An 18,298-nucleotide genomic window follows, 5' to 3' on the forward strand; every position below is an offset into this window, starting at 1 on the left:
AAGAAGGGCATCCATCTCTTGTCCCAAAGGACTAGGGATATACCATCAGGGAAGAAGAAGACATTTTTTCCCCAGGAGTAGGAGGAAAGGAGTGATTTGCAACCAGGCACTTGGAAATGGAACAAATCATTGTTCCAAAGTATTGTTCCAAAGCTCATGGAATATCAGATTTGAATCTATCTGGATTTGAATAGTTAAAACAAAACCAAAAACTTATAAACACTGTGGACAAAAACCAGTCAGTGTGAAAGTTTGTTCTTCTGGGAAAGAGTTCTTGTTAGGATCTGTTCCCACCATAGAGCCCTTGAGATCAGCTGAATTTTAGGAGTGATGGAGAAAAGCATTTACTGTTACTGGGTTGGTAGAGAAGATCCCCTCCTCCCACCAAGTTTGTAAAAAGTAGCAAAGTTGAAAAGACCAAAGAGTAGCCTGATATTTCCTCTTGGGTGTATACTGTATACTTTGGACCAAGTCAACGTTATTTGACAAAACATGTTTAAAATATGCATCCTGGAATATTTCCAGTCATTTAGGGTTGTTTTTTTTTTTTAAGTTTTGTTTTGTTTTGCAGTTTTCCAGGCAAACGGAGGGAGCAGAATGTGAGGGGGAGAGAAAAAGAGAGAAGTGATCAATCTTTTCTCTCCAAAGCCATCTGACAGCCTGGGCTTTGCTAACATCCTAAAGAATTTGGGTGCTCATCATTCCTGGGAGCAGATATATTCCAAGATTTGAGCCTGGTTAGTAAAGATACCTCAGAAGACCAGCTCAAGGTTGAAGGGGGGAACTGGAGAGTATATTTAAAACAAATGGCAAGAAATGGTCAAAACCTTTGACTTCGGGGAGAGGAGCTCCATTTATTCTCTCTCCCTAGCTTTACTAGAAAGTAGGCTGGGAACTTTTGAAATCTGCCACAGAGCTGAGGAACTTTTGTTAATACAAACAGCCATGTGTGGGTGGCATTAAGTAGAAACCCTACATCTGGAGGCAATGGGAGCCTCAGAAAGCTTTTCCAAAGTACATACAAAGACATCAACATCATCGTCATATGAAATTTACACAGTCCAATGCAAATAGTTCAGCGCTGTGCTGCAGTCAAGAAAATTATTTTAACTGAACCTTAACTGATTGTCTTGTTAAAAGCCGCATGTTGATATTATTTAGGGTATTGTTCACCAACCATGCAACTGTTACTGGTGCCACCAACACAGCGGACAGAGTGACTCATTTAAGCAACAGTCTGAGCCTCAATCCAGCCAAAGTTAAACACTTTTAAGTGCTATTGATTTCAACGGAATATTTAAGCACAAATCTTTCTTGTTGAAATTGATGAGACTTAAAAAGCAATCAATGTGGATTGAGCCTTTCTCCTTTTCAATTCTTTTACCCCTATTTCACCATTGGATCTTGTGAATCTTGATGATTTAAAACATCCACATAACCAGGCTCATCCTTTTTGCTGCTGCTGCTGCTGTTACTATCAGGAAATAATTCTATTTAGGACCAGAGTGTGTGCTACTCCTGGGAGCTGAGATATGTTAAAAACTTTGTACAGTCTCTGGGGCCTGCAATCTTATCCACACTTACATGGGAGTAAGGTTCATTGACTATAATGGGGCTTATTTCTGAGTAGATGTGCATAGAATTGGGCTCTGAGTAAGCTATGAGGATTAGTGTAGTATTATTATATTAATGTATTGTGGTGATCTGGTGCTTGATTTACAAAACAAGAGGTTTACAAACTTTAACAAAGTTCTACCCCTTCCTTAAGGACTCACAATTTTAAAACAGTGAGTAAGTGAAAATAATGTAAAGGAAAAGAAGCAAGAAAAAGGTCATGTGGCAACTTAATATACAAGAAAATTGAGATATGTGGAAAGAATATTTTGGAAATGAGATGGTCATATAAAAGGCAAATTACTTTTGAATGCTTGATCTAGGCACACACAAAACCCATTGGTGGAATTCTATTTTCAGTTGCATTGTCCCACTGCTGCAAGAAAAAAGGTTGGCTCCATTTTACTTATTTTTTGTTCACATTTTTAATATCAACCTTCCTCCAAGGAGCCAACACATGGTTCCTTCCTTCCCTCTTTTTTGTCCTCACAGCAACCCTGAGACCCTGACAGGTAAATCTGGCTGAGAGATAATGGCTGGCCCAAGATCAGGTAGGAAGCTTCAGTAGCTAAGCAGGGATTTGAACCTGGGTTTTCCAGATCCAAGTCCAACCCCAGAACCACCAGTTTGGCACTTTTCTTGACATTTTAGTGTTACTTCTATATGCTGTTCATACTTTAAATCCCCCAGATACATGGTTTAAGTGTTTCATCCACAGTAACACTGAATAATGGATTTTGTAGTCTTAAGTCTGTATAAAGGAACTTAGAGCCCAAGCCTATGCATGTTTACTCAAAAGTAGGTGCCATTATAGTCAATTGAACTTACTCCCAGGTAACTGTAGGAAGGAATGCAGCCTCAAAATTTCACTTAATGCCCAGAGCATATAGTAGTTTGGTGTAACTACCTGTTTAAATGTTATAAACATATATTGGACTGGGCCTGTGCACGTGAGTTTTGGTAATCAAAATGAAGATTATTTTGTTCATGCTTATGATGGTTTTACCATGTTTAGAACAAGGGAGGTCTGTACAGATTGCATGCTGGATTCCAATGACTTGGCTGGAAAAAGTTGAAATATTACAAGAATGTAGGAATTGAGTAAATATGTGAAGCAGGTTCTTGTGCTCTCACAATATGTCTTGTGAAGCAGGTTCACTGGAAGCTACCAGATTTTAGAATGAGTACTAGAATGAGAAAAATATCCGGCCTGAATTCTACTTCCCCAAATTTCAGCAACAATTCCAATTTAAGCAACAAATACTCAAATATCAATGTGGATACTGATGTGTTTCAGTAGAGTATAGATTTCATCTGCAGAACATTGGACTGATATATAAACTTCCCAATGCATTCTCAGAGGTAAAGGTCTCTGTGAACATTTGGACAAGTTAACCCTCACTTAAGCTAGATCTATTGCAAATTTAAAAAGCAGTCTACAAAACCACAATCTACAAAACACTTGAAAATAAATAAGGAATGGTGCATTTCCTAGCAGCATATTTCTTGAGAATATGAGTCATCCCCCCCCACAAAAAAAACATAAGGTAATTTTTTTTTAAAAGGCCTTCATTCTTACACCAGATCTTAAACTCATGATCATGAAAGCCAAAGCAAATTAATTTTAGAGGGATGTCTTTTATTTGATGATGGTGGTGGCCACTAAAAGCCATAGATATACAGTACTATTACTCCATACTTTTAATTTATGCCAATGGTATGCTCCAGACAGTGGAGTTTTTGGCTTGGCATTACATCAACTTATTTGAAACCTCTTTCAGGAAAGCTTTACATACAGGTCTGAATAACATGGTGACCAATATTTTAGCTAAATTATATCATCCATAAAATCACAGTCAGGGAAATGGCAGGGGAAGGATACACTACATTCTTGACTATTGTTATTTGATCAGATCCCAATCAAAGTTTCCACGCTCTTATGCTTTTAAATTATAGCATCACAGAATATTAAATTACTTCTTGCATGGATGAACATAACCCAGCTACAGTCATGGATACAGGGGGAAAGGGTGCTTCAGGTTTTTCTTTTTATTGTTATTCATGATTGCATGAAGGCTATAATTATCTGATACACTTTATATACTGGCAAAAAAAAAAATCAAATATAAAGTACAATTAAAATAATTTTTCTTGCAAAGCCCTCTGGCCTTCATGCCTATCTGTGGATACAGTCTTGTTCATTTGTTTGTTTTTTAATGTGTACATTAATTAAAGTTAGGGACATAATCCAATAATAGTTTCACTGGCAAGACTTTAAAAGAAAGGGAATATGTCTTGAATATACGTTGCACACCTAAGCTCCTTTTCTTCTAAACTAGTTCTTTTTTTCCATTGCAGATTGTGGCTACAGTGGGAGAGGTCCAAAGACAAATCTTGACCAAGTGCCATTGAAATGAATGGGACCAAAAGTGCAATCTATGCATGCCTACTCAGAAGTTTGTCCCATTGTGTTCAGTTGAACTTATTTTCCGGTAAGCTTGTGTACAATTAAGTCTCAGTTACAAGTAACTTGTATTCATTAATTTTAATGATGCTTAATCAGGAAATAATCCAATGCAGTTCACTTATGCTACACCTACAACTTACAGAGACATTTATGGACATAGAACAATGTGCAACAGAGGCTGCATTGCAGGGACAACTGTTTCAGCCCTAAGGAACTCAGAGAGTAGTTCATAAACTGCAGGTAGACATCACTATGACCTGATTCATGCAGTATGTTATTTTTGTACTGTGGCTCTAGTTCCATTTGGCATCAGGAAATAATGAGATGAAGCAGATATGACTGTGGCTGGCCACTGGTAAAGAGCTGGCTCCTGTCAGTTTCCCACACATGCCTTGTCACATATAAACACCCAGCATGTAAATAATTCTATTAATAGTTAGGATTAAGATTCGCAGTCTGGGTGGACACCTACCTGGTGTGCCAACTCTATACATGAATTGGCCAAATCACTTGGCTAGTGCATTTATATATGAGGCATGCGTGAAATGCTTACAGGGACAAACCCTTTACTCATGTCTCACATAGCATCTGCTCTGACCCTATGTAAAGATCTACCACATGGACCAGGCTAATGACTTGATTCTTTTCCACAGTGGTGTCTCTGGCTTCCAGGAGTGAGTGACACTGGTGCAAAATTGAACCATGTCAGTTGCCCTATCCACATAGCAGCTTTTTACACACGTTACTGCTCTGGCATAAGACCAGATAGTGGAAGCATCTCCTCAATGGAATATTGAATGGCCTATGACTTCAGAGTGGCCATCATGCAGTGGTAGAGAATATAAGAGCTTTGATCCCTGGCATTCTGGGCTAACAGGATTTAAGGTATGCCTCTCCCTGAGTGCTCCTAGAGCTATGGCTAGTCTGGATAGACATAGGCTACTGATGGATGGTCTGTGAATATAAGGTTATCATCCTTCTCTTATGATGGTATCAACTGGGGAAAAGCTGGTACAAGGGCATGAAGAATCCACAAACTTCCACTTATGCTGTATACTTCCACTGGTTCTCAAACCTTTTAGCACTGGGACCCAGAATGACAATCTGTTGGGGACAGACCAGAAGTGATGTCATTAACCTGGAAACGATGTCATGGCTGGAAGTGACATCATCAGTGTAGGCTTCAAACCTAAGCAACAATCAACCAAAGGTTGATATAGTTTTGCATAGCTTGGAATTCAAACATTCCAGCTTGGAAGTCAGAGCAGAATGCAGACTTGGATCCTTCTCCAACCACACAACCTCCCCTCCTTCCAGTGTCCCATCTTCCCGCCTATTCAGGGCAAATCACCATGCCTCTTTTCCACTGAGAGTGCACCCTGCCTATCAGCTCTGTACCCTGTATTCCCTGGTATAAGGAACATAATGATAGATAGATAGATAGATAGATAGATAGATAGATAGATAGATAGATAGATAGATAGATAGATAGATAGATAGATAGATAGATAGATAATCTTGAAGAAGGATTGTCCTATGTGCTGCAGTCAGCCCCTTGGCTTCTTCATTTAGAAATCCCCACGTTGTCCACAATATGTGCCTCCTCTACGGAGGCAATCAGAATGCCCCCCCCCGCACTATTCAACCCCAGGGAAAATAGAAAGCAGTGTTCCTTGTTCTGTAGCCCTTAAGTAGAGCAGTCATAAGCAAGGTCCCATCTCAAGGGGGTGGGAGACAGACCATAATGGGGGAGGGGGCTGCTTTATTTCACTTGGCACCGTGCCTAGCTGCTCAGTGTTTGCTCTGATCACACCAGATACAGTAGTGGTGGTGTGGCAGGAGGAGCAGGAGCAGTAGATCACAACCCCTTTGCCCAGCCAAGGTGGAGGAGTGACTCAGCCCAGTTCCAAGATCTCCGCTTGCTCCATGGAGAGGCTTCTTCGACCGGCCTGGCTGCCTCCGCAGCCACATCACCGTGACGTTCTAATTGGACGGGCTGTTTCCAAGCGGCTCCAGCATCATAAAAGTTTTATGGAAGCGAGCGGCTTGTAAAAAGAAGTTTTCTTAAGGCTCGGGAGCATAAAAGACAAATGAGGCCAGGCGTTATCTTATCTGTCTCTTGGCTGGAGCACGTTCCCCTCCCCCTGACTTTGCAGGCAGCCTCAGCATCTGCCTCCCACACCCTTCTGGTTTTATTTAGTGATTTAATTTCACGACAGGTCCCCCCTCCTCTTAATTTCAGCAAGAAAGCCCCGAGTGCCTTTTGTTATGATTAATCATTTTCCTTTGTTTTCATTTGAGCCCCAATGGCTGTGGAGTCTGGTCGCCCACGTGATCTCGCCCTCCTTTGTACCCACAGAAGATGAGGGGTAATTTTAATTGGCGTGAGACTATTTAGAAGAAGATTTCCAAAGTGGCAGGGAAAGGGGGGAGATAGCGGGAGGGGGGAGCAGGAGCAGAAATCAGCCCCCTAGCCATTAACTTTTTAAGTCAACACCATCAGCTAGGAAAAGTGTTTCCCATTTTATAAGCTGTAAAAGAAAGCCCAGGCAGTCGTGACCTCAAGAGTAAGGCTGCAATCCTAACCACACTTTCCTGAGAGTAAGCCGCATTGAACTTACTTCTGAGTAGACCTGGTGAGGCTTGTGCCCTAAGAGAAAGGAAAGCTCAGATAAGTGTCTGGAACATTTAGAAATGGTGCGGTTTTGTTGGTTTGTTTGATGACTGCCAATAAAGTCTTTCTCTCTCCCTCTCCTGCCTGCTTTCAGATCCGATCAATGGGACAAGAGAGAATTAAGAACAGAAAGTTTTATTCAGGAATTGTTCAACAGACAACCCTTCAGCAAAGAAATAAAGTTATCTACTGTAAAGAACAAAGGAAGATGTTTCAAAAAAGAGGAGGAGGAAGAGGAGAAAAGGGGGGAGGGGGAAGCTAGTTCTTCTAACTCAGGACTTATACAATTACATGTCTGGCTCTGCTCTCATGCCTCCAGGAGAACTAAACACATTATTTTAAGTACGAAGGTCACTACTGGCCTTTTCCCTAAATTACAATAACTAAAAGAAAAGAACCAAAAAAAAAAAAAAAGCTGGTTGTACAATGACAAGGGAAAACACCATGTTCCTTTATAACAAGTAAATACTAAAAAAAAAGTACATTTTTTTCCTTATAAATACATAATGTGGGGGGATAAATAATATAAAAACAACCAAAGAAAAAATAGTTTAAAACTGGCTATAACCAATAAATATATAATATATATATTTATATATATGAATGTTCACCAGAACACACGCACACCCCCATTGAAAGACGTCGCCAATGGGTGTCCTTCAAAAGTTGGTATATATACCCATTAAAATGTAAACTCTAAGTGCAAGAAGGATGTCAGGCCAAATCAGAAGCGCCAGGAAATAGCCCCCACTCCCACCCAAGGACTATCCACTTCCACTTCCATTTGGAGGACATATATCAGTTTCTGTTCAAATATACCCTGTTTTCACGTTCAAGAGAATAGGAGACACAAACAAATGCAAGACGCCTTTGACTTGGAGACCCTCCCCTGACCTTTCAGGAACCCTAAAGAAAGGGGGGGAGGCAGTCACTTCACCAGAATAGTGAAAATAGGCAAACAGGTTACATTGATCGGCCTAATTTTGAACCCTTGTTCATTTTGCAAAATCTTTAAAAAATAAAAAAGAATAAGCCCAGAAGTGAGTTTGCAAAGTGGCACCTCAATCTTCTCCCCTCCCCCCAGTTCTTCAAAGATTCTGGTGGATTGTGGGATGAAGGGAGAAGAAAATCTAGCCATAAAGAATTTGCAAGAGTGTAAACTCTCTGATAATGGAGTTGGGTGGCCAAGGGGACATCGGTCTTTTTAGGGGGGAAACTTCAACAGTTCCTATGTAGTGGTGAGAAGGTGGAAGACTTCACAAAGGTTTTTTCCACTCAGCATTTTAGATATATAGGCATGTATTTTTTTTTAAGTCCTTCTGAAGTTTGATAGTATTGTTACTTAGATTTGAGATAGGAGGCCGTTTTGAGAATATTTGGGGTTCAATCCTATCCAACTTTCCAGCACTGATGCAGCTGCAATGCAGCCCTGAGGTAAGGGCTCCCTTACTTGGAAGAGGCCTCTGTGATTGCCTCCCCACTTCAGGATGCAGCTCACGCCCCATTGTCACAGCTGCATCATTACTGGAAAGTTGGACAGGATTTGGCCCCTTGATGTATTCACAATCCCCACTTCTGGGTGCATATTGTATGATACTTTTCCCCCTTTAAAAAATATTGTTGGATTTTTCAGTTTTTCAGAAAACAAAACATCAGCACCCTTTTCTACATTCAAAACATTTGTGTCAAAAAACCTCAAAGGTACATATGAAATGCAAACTTGGAATCAATTAATTGGCTCCTCGAGTTGTTACATCATTTATTAGATTTGTCAAGGAAGCTCTCTTTGAAGGGATTTAAGTTCACATGCCAGCTCCAGCCCTCTCTCCTATTTCATTGCTTTAAGCCAGCTGGCCTTGATTCTGTCAAAACGTTTAGTGTTTGATGTATATGTTATCAGTACATGGATCTGATTGTCTGTAAACACTATCCAGAGTCAGTGCCTTGTAGTAACTAGAGAGTCTGAAGATACCAGTTGAATCCTACAGCTGCAAAGTTCACTGGATGCCTTTGACCTATCTTTCTCAGCCTAACCTGTCTGTGAGGATAAAAGTAGGAAAAGGAAATTGAATGCAATAAACTAAAAACAATAGGCATAAAAATTAAAACTACCACCATTTATCCATCAACTGTACACACATTCAACTATACACTGTGTCAGTGGTTCCCAAACTGTGAGCCATGGCTCCCTGGGGAGTCATGGAAACCAGCCAGGGGAGCAGCAGAATCCTCACAAAAAGCCTGCTGTCCTATACAGTGAGTAGGATTGTAGCCCTAATGGGAAGTCATGACCAATGGCCTAGTAAGTCAAGGGATCTGCTAGTTGAAAAAATTTGGGAATCACTGTGCTACTTCAATCTTATTTAAAATGGAAATGTATTAAAGTATACATGCATTCATTGGTCTCTTAACTACTCTCCTCCCCCAAATAACCACTGTCCAAACAAGTGTGTCAGTCAGCAAAATAACCCTGTTTGTATTGGGGGGGGGGGTTGCCATAGCTCAGTGGCTGAATACATGCACTGCATGCAGAAGGCCACACACTTAATCTCTGCTGTTGGGGGGGGGGGGGGAGGAAAACACCCTGACCAGAAGCCCCAATGCACCAAAGGTAGATGCGCCAATTAATATATTTATTTTGGAGGTCTTCCTGGGAAGAAAGACCTACCATTGGGTAACATTCAGTGGGAAGCTGTCCTGCTTAAGCTCTACTGAAGTGAATGGCAATTGCTCAAGAGAATGTCCCATTGAATGGTGTCCATTATCTTTAATAGTTTCATTAAGGCTTATTACCAAGTAAGGGCACAATCCTAACCAATTTTCCAGCACTGGTGCAGCCACAATGCAGCCCCAAGGTAAGAGAACAAATGTTCCCATACCTTGAGGAGGCCTCTTTGACTGCCTCCCCACTACGGGATGCACTGCATGCCCCATTGGCACAGTTGCACTGACACTGGAAAATTTGATAGGATTGGGTCCTAAGTGTGTTCAGGATTGTGAATGTATGTAATAATTTGGGGCAATTTTAATTGGTTTATTAATTTAAAAAATCCCTATTAAATCAAAGGGACCATCATATATGATTCCCCCTCCCCCCGTTTTATGGTCTGTATAGGGCACAAGCTCAAGATCACATTTTAAAAATCTGGAGTAACTCCCACCAGCAGCATTCCCAATTTCTGCTCCCCATATGATCCTGGTGGATCATATGATCCTTACTCACATATGAAGGGTGAAGGGAAAGGGATTGATTAGTCCTTTGCCATTCAGACTGTGGGCCACAAAAGGATGGTTGAAATAAAGCCATGTTTGACTTGGAGGCCTGGACATGTGGGCTTACTGCAGCATCCTTGAGGTGACTCTGGGCTGCTTGGTTTCAGTCCTTTAAAAAAGAGTCATAAACCCTCTAGCTTGCAAGTACATCTCACTTATTTCAGTGGAAGTTCTTTCTAACTGAGAATGATTAAAATGAAGGAATAAAAGTCATGACAAGTTTTACTGAATGAGCTGGTCTTGGACAGTACCACTTCAGACCAAGTGTGGAATTGCATTCTTGAAGGTTCAAAAAAGTTGTTTGTTTTTCCAAAGCAACAACCTGCATGCAGAAAACTAGCATTGCAGGAAGATGTACTAGTTTATTACATGTAGGGACCCTTTCTAAAGGAGGGACTCTCAAAAGTATGACCCTCCCCCTTGCAGGGTGAAGTCTTCCACTTCATTTTTAGCTAATGTACTGAAACTGCCTAACAGCACAATCCTAGGCCTGTCTACTCAGAAGTAAGTCCCATTATGTTCAGTGGGTCTTACTCCCAGGAAAGTATGTATAGGATTTCAGCCTAAGTTCCACTGAAACCATGGAATGGGATTTGATGTGGATGGGGTGCGTTTGCAACCCAGATTTAACACTGGAGAAAAAGGAGGACAATTTTTATCTGGAGGTTCAGAAACCACACATTTAGTGTATGTGATTCCCCATCACCGGGGCTTAATTTAAATTTTTCTCTAGGATCAGCCACAGAACCTGTTTTTCAGGCCAAGGCTCAGATTTGGAAAATTGAGCATGTGCAGAGTGCATTTGAGGAACCATAAACACCCCTACATACATGAGAATAGGGTTGATGGAAGGGCTTCCAGATTAAATGATGTGGCTTCTGTTCAGTCCCCTGTACATCATTTTAAGGACTGACAAGCCAGCCTCTGTTCAACACTGATTCCTGTTTGCTGGAAATGGTAAGAGACAATGATGACTGACCAAGTGCTTTCCAACTTTCAGAGCATCACATGAAGGATTCTTCAAGGGTTTCGACACAAATGATTTTGAAGGAAGAGCCCACCAACACTTCCCCCCAACACAACCACAAACCCACCCAACCAGTGGACACTCCTTCCCAATTCCAACTGTCCAGTTAACTTCCCCCACCAAGTCTGTCCTGGCCCTCATCACAGATGGGTCAGTTTGGGCGCCTCTTGGATTCTACCCTGAGTAGAAGCGTGGTGGGTGGAAAGGTCTGTGTAAGTTGGGTGGGACTCGCAAGGTCCGTGGTGCTGGTTGGAGCCCATCTGGGGGGCACCGTTGTACTCCATGCTGGGGGGCTGGTGATGCTGCAGAGGGTTCAGCCCGTACAGCGACGGAGCGGAGGCGGGCATAGAATCCACATAGTTGCCGCCCACGTACACTGGGCTGCCTTGCATATTAGGGGGGCCATAGCCGCCTCCCCCGTTACCCTGTAAGACATGTGGATCGTACTCTGGCGCCGTGTTGGCGTACTTCTGTTGGGTGGGGCAACCTTTGATGGGGTTTTGGTAGGCAGTGGGCATGGCGTAGGCATTCTGGTGGGGTTTGTTGAAGGAGGGTGGCGATGGGGCGTCATAGTTTGAAGTCATGGGGTGCAGGGCATTCATGAAGCCAGCTGAAGACTGCATGGGCTGGGGAGGGCTTCCTGTTGGGGAGGGACCCCCAGATGAGGACCCCAAGCCCTTCGACTTCTGATCCTTTTTGTACTTCATCCTCCGGTTCTGGAACCAGATCTTGATCTGCCTCTCGCTGAGGTTCAATAGGTTGGCCATCTCCACCCGGCGAGGCCTGCAAAGGTAGCGGTTGAAATGGAATTCCTTCTCCAGCTCGACCAGCTGGGCGCTGGTGTAAGCTGTGCGGGCCCTCTTGGAAGCTGAGGAGCCCGGAGGGCTTTTCTCCCCGCCGCTGCAGCTTTCTGCAAAGAAGGTCGGGAAATGAAATCAAAGATAATTACTTACATGCAGAAAATTGAATGCACAAGCCTCTTAATAAATCCTCCAACAGGCGAGAAGACTTCAGCCTCCCCTCCTTCTCCTCCAGTCCCCACTCCATAATCATGTCATTTATTAAGAGTTCTGTTCTCCAAAGCTGCCCCCTCGCTTTATGAAAATTTGATCATGTCATGCAGAAAAGGAATCCAGAGCTATTTATTTGGGAGTCGATTATTTTGAAGCAGACCCTTTCAAAGGAAATTATGTCTGGCAAGTGGGCAGTGTTTGGAAAGCAAAATTAATCAGGGCCTGGTGTACACAGGCCTGCCACATCCGGATCCTTGTTGGGCTGGACAATTTAACAGGAGCCCCAAAGCACATGCATGTGGGTATGTCATGAGTGCTTGCATGCCAGTGTGCACGGACAATGAGTGACTCTCTCATACTGTGCGCGCTGTGTGTACTTATTGAGGGCACAATCCAGCTGGAAGTTCTACTGGGTAAGCTCCCATTCTTTTCTCATGAGGCCTGTAAAGAAGAGTTCCAGCTTGACTGTGTCCCAGCTTCCCATCCACACACAGACATATACACACACACAGGGAGAGAGAGACACACACACACACAGAGCGAGAGCTCTGGAACCTCTTTTTGATGCTAAGCACTGGAAGAAATGCCTCTGAGTACGTGCAAAGTGCAGAGAGCCTTTACTTCATGCTTGAATAATTGCAACCAACTTCTACACACTCTGGCCAGAACTCTTCAACACCCCTCCTTATGGAAATGAAACACTAATGATATAATTCAGTGCCTTAAATAAATAGCAGGTATGCAATTGAGTTCAGTGAAGTGGAGATTGCATGCGAAGGCTGCAGTTTTTTCAGTGTTTCAGCTGGGAGCACATATACATACAGCAAAATGAGGTGGTGCAGTCTTGAGGCAATTAAAAAGGATGTTTCCACTTCAAACTACAGTTGGGGACATCATTTTTATGAAATCCACCCTCCCCCAACAATACCTCTCTGGAAGAAGAAAGCAAGCACATTAGGGCAGTTCTAGCTATTCCATGTGTACAAAGTTATTCAATGTAAACCCCCCCCCCATGAGCCCTCTAAAATGGAGCAGTCCTTGCATTACCTCAGGACATCACTATCTCATTCTGCTGTAAGTAGTTGTGAGGGCAGGGCCTGGGGTAGGGTTGTGTGTTACAACAGCACTGCAGCGATTGTGGCACCATGGGAATCCAGGTGCTTTCCCCCTTACCTGGGGGGGGATCGCACTGGTGAGGGGGTGTCAGTGGGCCTCCCCAATGTTTGAAATCACTCTGGGAATTGGAGCGTACTTCCGGTTTTCACGTTCCAATACCCAGATGGAGTAATTTCAAACTTGGGGAGACCCACAGAGGGGGGGCTGTGGGTCTCTATGACACAGTACTGAAGCCAGTACTACTTCCCCCCTCCCCATAAGGGGGAAAGCCCCTGGGTTCCTGCAGTGCAGTGATCATTGCGGCTTGCTGTTGGGACACCCATTACTAGGTGGGTGTCTCCTCCTTAAGGGAAAGTAGTCCTGTTTTGGTTCCCAATGGTGGATCATGACCCACCACTTTGGGAACCACTGGGTAGACTTATGTTGAAAGGTTGGGATGTAAGACATATTCATCCAAAATATGAATCAAATACACGTCTGTACATATATTATGATGCTGTATGACCATTACATATAAGATATACAGATATGCGTCAATTAATAATGGATAGTTCTCTGATTCCCACTGCTGTGCTATTAGGTTGTTAAGCGAACATTCAACCCAATCCAGTGCCTTTGTTGTGTGAACAGACACTCCCTGCCAGACACTAGCTGGCTGCACAGGCTTGATTGTCTCTTCTTTGCATTAAGAGCCTCTTTGTTGTGTAAACACACAGTCTGCTGCAGGCTATGGGAGACCTGACTGCCCCATGAAGAGCCTTTATGTTGTGCTTTGTCCACCATCATATATGTAGTCATTAAGTGACACACACCTGTATACACAGCTATGTTGTTGTACATGCACTTACAGTGCAATCCTAGGCCTGTCTACTCAGTAAGTAAGTAAGCCCCATTGTGTTTAAAGAGACTTACTTCCAGGAAAGCCTTAATAATTTAAAGACAGAACTATTTTGTTTGTAGCATTTGTGATGTTCACAGGGCTGTCATGATAATAAAACATGGAACATGTGGAAGTTGCCTTATACTGAGAGAGAATGAATGTTTGTCCACCTAGCTCGGTACTGCCTACACTGAAGGATGGTGGCTTTCCTAGGCTTCAGGCATGTTTCTCCCAGTCCTACTTGGAGACACTTAAGATTGAGGTGGAGGCCTTCGGCATGCAGAGCAGGGTTGGCCCAAGACCAATGCTCCCTTGAGCTGGCATGGAGGCCTCCTCCACCATATCCTAACACCCTTCCCAGCCCTCCTGGTGTTATACCAGGCTTCCAGGATTTGCCCCAGCTTTATAACTGGCACGTATCTGAGAAGCCTCATAGGGCAGGCTGGGGCTCAGCCTTAGGTAGGTGCAATGGCATCACTAGAGTTTACGTCATCCAGTGTGGGAGGCCAGCACGTCACCCCCCATGACGGACCTCTTCCTATGCAATGGGTGGGCCAACACCCTGGGCTGTGGCATGGGGATGCATCATTGCCCTGCCCCCACTGGTTCTTTGGCTATAACTTTTGATAGAACAGAGATATTTCAGTACTGTTTTTTTCATTGCATTCGGCAATGAAATTACACAAATGATATATAGCATGATGGTATTGTTCAAAAATAATAAGATTTTAAAAAATTTGGCCAGTAGTGGTGCCACCCCCCCCAAGCACATCACCTGGTGTGGCTCATACCCTCTGCATGCCCCCAGTGACACCACTGGGTAAGGGGAAATAAATCCCCTTGCTCCATGGAGACCTCCAGTTGCCTGCTAACCTGTACCGGCAGTCTGGCTGTGCTGGTGCAGGTTAGGACTGGACTGTGTAGCACTTTGAACAGAGATATAGAAATGCTATACTCAGTATATTAAACTGATTATTGATAAATGGCATAAGGATCCTCACCACTTTTACATGGCAGAGGAAAATTACATTGTCTTCAATAAAACTTGAGGTCTTAACACACACACTGAGTACTCATTTCACTTGCATTGGTGAAACAGCCATCCGAGATCAAACACCACAGACACATCTCAGACACCACACTTCCCCACGAAAGGAGAAAGTGTGCACATTTAGCTGTCGTTAAAAAAATATCAAGTAAAGTCTATGAATGTGTGAATCAATGCTTACTTCTAACGCACCATAATTTTAACACATGGGCAGCCCAATCCTAAAGATGACTTGCACTAGCTTCCAGATGTTGTCAGCACATTTCCGCCAACTCAGGAGTTGGTTGGGCTTGTACGGAGGCCCGCACTGGCTTGGCAGGGCAGCATCTGGACCCTGCACCAGTCGGAGGAGATGAGTTTGTGCTGTGTGGTGCAGGGGGAGGGAGATTGTGGCGGGACAGCATTCCAGGAGGTGGAGGGGGCATTTTGGGTGAAGGGAGGGGGAAATGGGGAGGATCTGGCCCAGGAGGGGATGGAATCCATGGCAGCAGTATATTTCAAATCCTAACCCCTACTCCTGGCTTGGGCAGCCTTACATGGGCTGCTTGGATTTGTGCCAGCAAAATAGCTGGTGCAGATCTGAGTGGCCCCATAGGGCAGGAAACATATCTCCTTAACCTGAGCAGTAACGAACCTGCCCCTAATGTGCCCCGGAGCACGGATACAGAACATGCCGCCCTCCGTCCATCACATCGACCCCCCTCCCCTGGATACTCATTGAGGCTCATGGAGCCTTGTGTGACACTCAGCATGACAAAAGTCTTCTGAGGGTTCTCACATGATTTTAAACAATACTCCCAGTTTCCCGACAAAACCAGAAGTATTGCTTAAAATTGCATAAGTACCCTCAGAAGGTTTTTGCACCCTGCTGAGCGCCATATAGGGCTTTGCCTGCCCCTGGAACAGCTCCGCTGGGTAGGTGGGGTGGGGCGGTGAGTGGAGAAAGCAGTAGCAGGGGTGCTGTGAGCATGGCGCCTGGGGCTTTTGCCCCCTGCCCCACCACAGCTCTGCCACTAACCACGAGGTGACCTCCACCAGCCTTCCTACTTGTGCTGGATACAGCACAGGTCACTGTGGCCTGGCTGTACACCTGCAGGTTAGGATTGCAGCCACAGTTGGGATTCTAAAGAAGGGCATTGAGTCAACATTTCTGATCCCTGAATTACTTTCAGTTTATATTGCAGCCATGGTATAGCAGCACATATGTGCTTTGGGATAATTTTATTTGTCTTGGGGATCTTGGAAAGGATAGGTACTTTCAGAATGTTTTAAAACTGCCCAGATTTTTTCTCTCTATCATCACCCTTATGCATTGATTGATGCAAAATTTAACCTCACACATACCCCACTGCAATATACACATTATATAGAAGTTGTGAATCTGACCAAGGAAAAGCTATGTCACAAGACAGAGTCAAACTTTTAAAAAGCCCTAATGTGGTTCAAACATGTTCATTGACTGCAGCCTTGATTCAGGTCAGACCAGTTCTATGTATTTCAGGACATTATTCAGTTAGAATGATAAAAGATGGTGTCCAAGTTAGATCACCCAAAGGCATCAGCTTTTCACCAGAGGAACTGATATAAAATCATTTTCTATATGAAATGGGTTAGAATATGTCACACAAGGAAACAAATCTGTTTATTTAGAAAGGAACTTATTGAGCTCAAATGAACTTACTTCTGATAAATTCTAAACATGCGTAGAAATAAATTTGACTGAAATAATTGAAACTTGCTATCCAGTAAATATATTTGGACTTCTGATATATATGTGCTCAGGCTCCAGTCACTGACAACTGTGGCTGTTACCAGCTTCTGTCCCATACAACCTGCTATCCTTAACTATTCTAGTATCTACAAACAAATTACCGTAGATACTCGCCTATAAGTTGACCCCACAGATAAGTAGAGGGCAGGTTTTGAGCCACAATCATGGAATTTTCTATGACCCTCAGATAAGTGGGGGGGGGGGTTAAACTTAGAGGGGTGTCTGACTATAGTTTGGTCTGATTTTACCCCAGGCCAGATCCTGAAAAATAACCTACCACTAATTGTTACCTAAGAACTGTAGCCTCTAATTTATTAAAAACATAGTAAAAGATCATAAGATACATTTTTATTCTTTTTAAATTCTTGTCTTCAACACCTTTTTGTAAACTCTATCAGAGTAAGTGCACTGTAAACAACATATCAGTAAATCAGTGGTTCCCAGCCTGGTATTCATGTACTTCCAGGGACACTCAACAGGACGTTTAGGGGTACTTGAAAAAGAATGGAATAATGGTAGAAAAAGGCAGGTCATGCTCCAAAATGCCTTGCAAGGACCAGCAAGGCAGGAAGGGAGGTAGCTAGTTGGCTGTGAAAGCCCCACCAACCGCTAGTTTTTGGTCATCAATTCATGTATGAACCAGTGATTGAAAACCAGCACAGTAAAAAAGCTGAAACATAATATGTAAAGTGATCAATCACCCAGAATTTCTCAGCACACTTCTGGTGCAAAACAGTGCAAAGGCAGAGTATTCTGTTCATTAAACAGATAAAAAGAGAAAACACTGCGATGAATACATGAAGTCTGGGTTTTCATAGAGTGGAGATGAGGGCTTGTATTATTACAAACATTTTGCTAATATGAAGGGTACAATTTATTATTGCCAAGAGATATGCAAGTGGAAAAGGTTGGCAACCACTGCAGGAGAACCATGGATCAAATCCACCTTTAAGGTATCTGGTGTGTTAAGCCAGAAGCTCTACATACAACATACAACCCATAACACATAACGGAGAGTGTGCAATTCAATTCACAGCAGAGAGATGCAGCTGTATATATTTGCAATTCTTTTTACTCAGAAGTAGACCCACTGCTTTCCATGGGTGTTATTCTTAAGTAATGCTGCATTGAATTGTAGCCTGGGAATTGTTGCTTCAAATGGAAAGGGGATCCCATCCTGGTGTTGAAAAAAAAGACCTCTGCCAAATGCAAAGCCTTTGCAAAAGGGAATCGGGTTGCAGCAGCAAAAGGGAACGGAGGGGAATAAAAGGTTAACTTTGGCTGAAACGTCCCAGGAAAGTAACTATAGCAACTAACCAGCTGCCTGCCTAAGCTTAGCAGAGAAAGAACCTGTTCAGAGTTGAAAGGCTCTGCCCTCTGATTGACCCGGAGATAAGGCGAAGTGGGAATTGGAG

General features: G+C 43.2%; 1 protein-coding gene across 1 annotated transcript in view; it reads right to left on the reverse strand.

Annotated features, from left to right (window-relative positions):
- Positions 1-11,195: 11,195 nt before the first annotated feature.
- Positions 11,196-18,298, reverse strand: part of HOXB3 (homeobox B3) — an 8,779-nt gene continuing 1,676 nt past the window's right edge. The window contains exons 2-3 of the mRNA XM_066629263.1: positions 12,997-13,000; positions 11,196-11,965 (exon numbers count right to left, since the gene is read on the reverse strand). Of these exons, the coding sequence (XP_066485360.1) occupies positions 11,196-11,965; positions 12,997-13,000 (774 nt within the window). The remainder of the gene's footprint in view (positions 11,966-12,996; positions 13,001-18,298) is intronic.

Source organism: Tiliqua scincoides, chromosome 5, assembly GCF_035046505.1.
Source record: "Tiliqua scincoides isolate rTilSci1 chromosome 5, rTilSci1.hap2, whole genome shotgun sequence".
Taxonomy (NCBI): Eukaryota; Metazoa; Chordata; class Lepidosauria; order Squamata; family Scincidae; genus Tiliqua; species Tiliqua scincoides.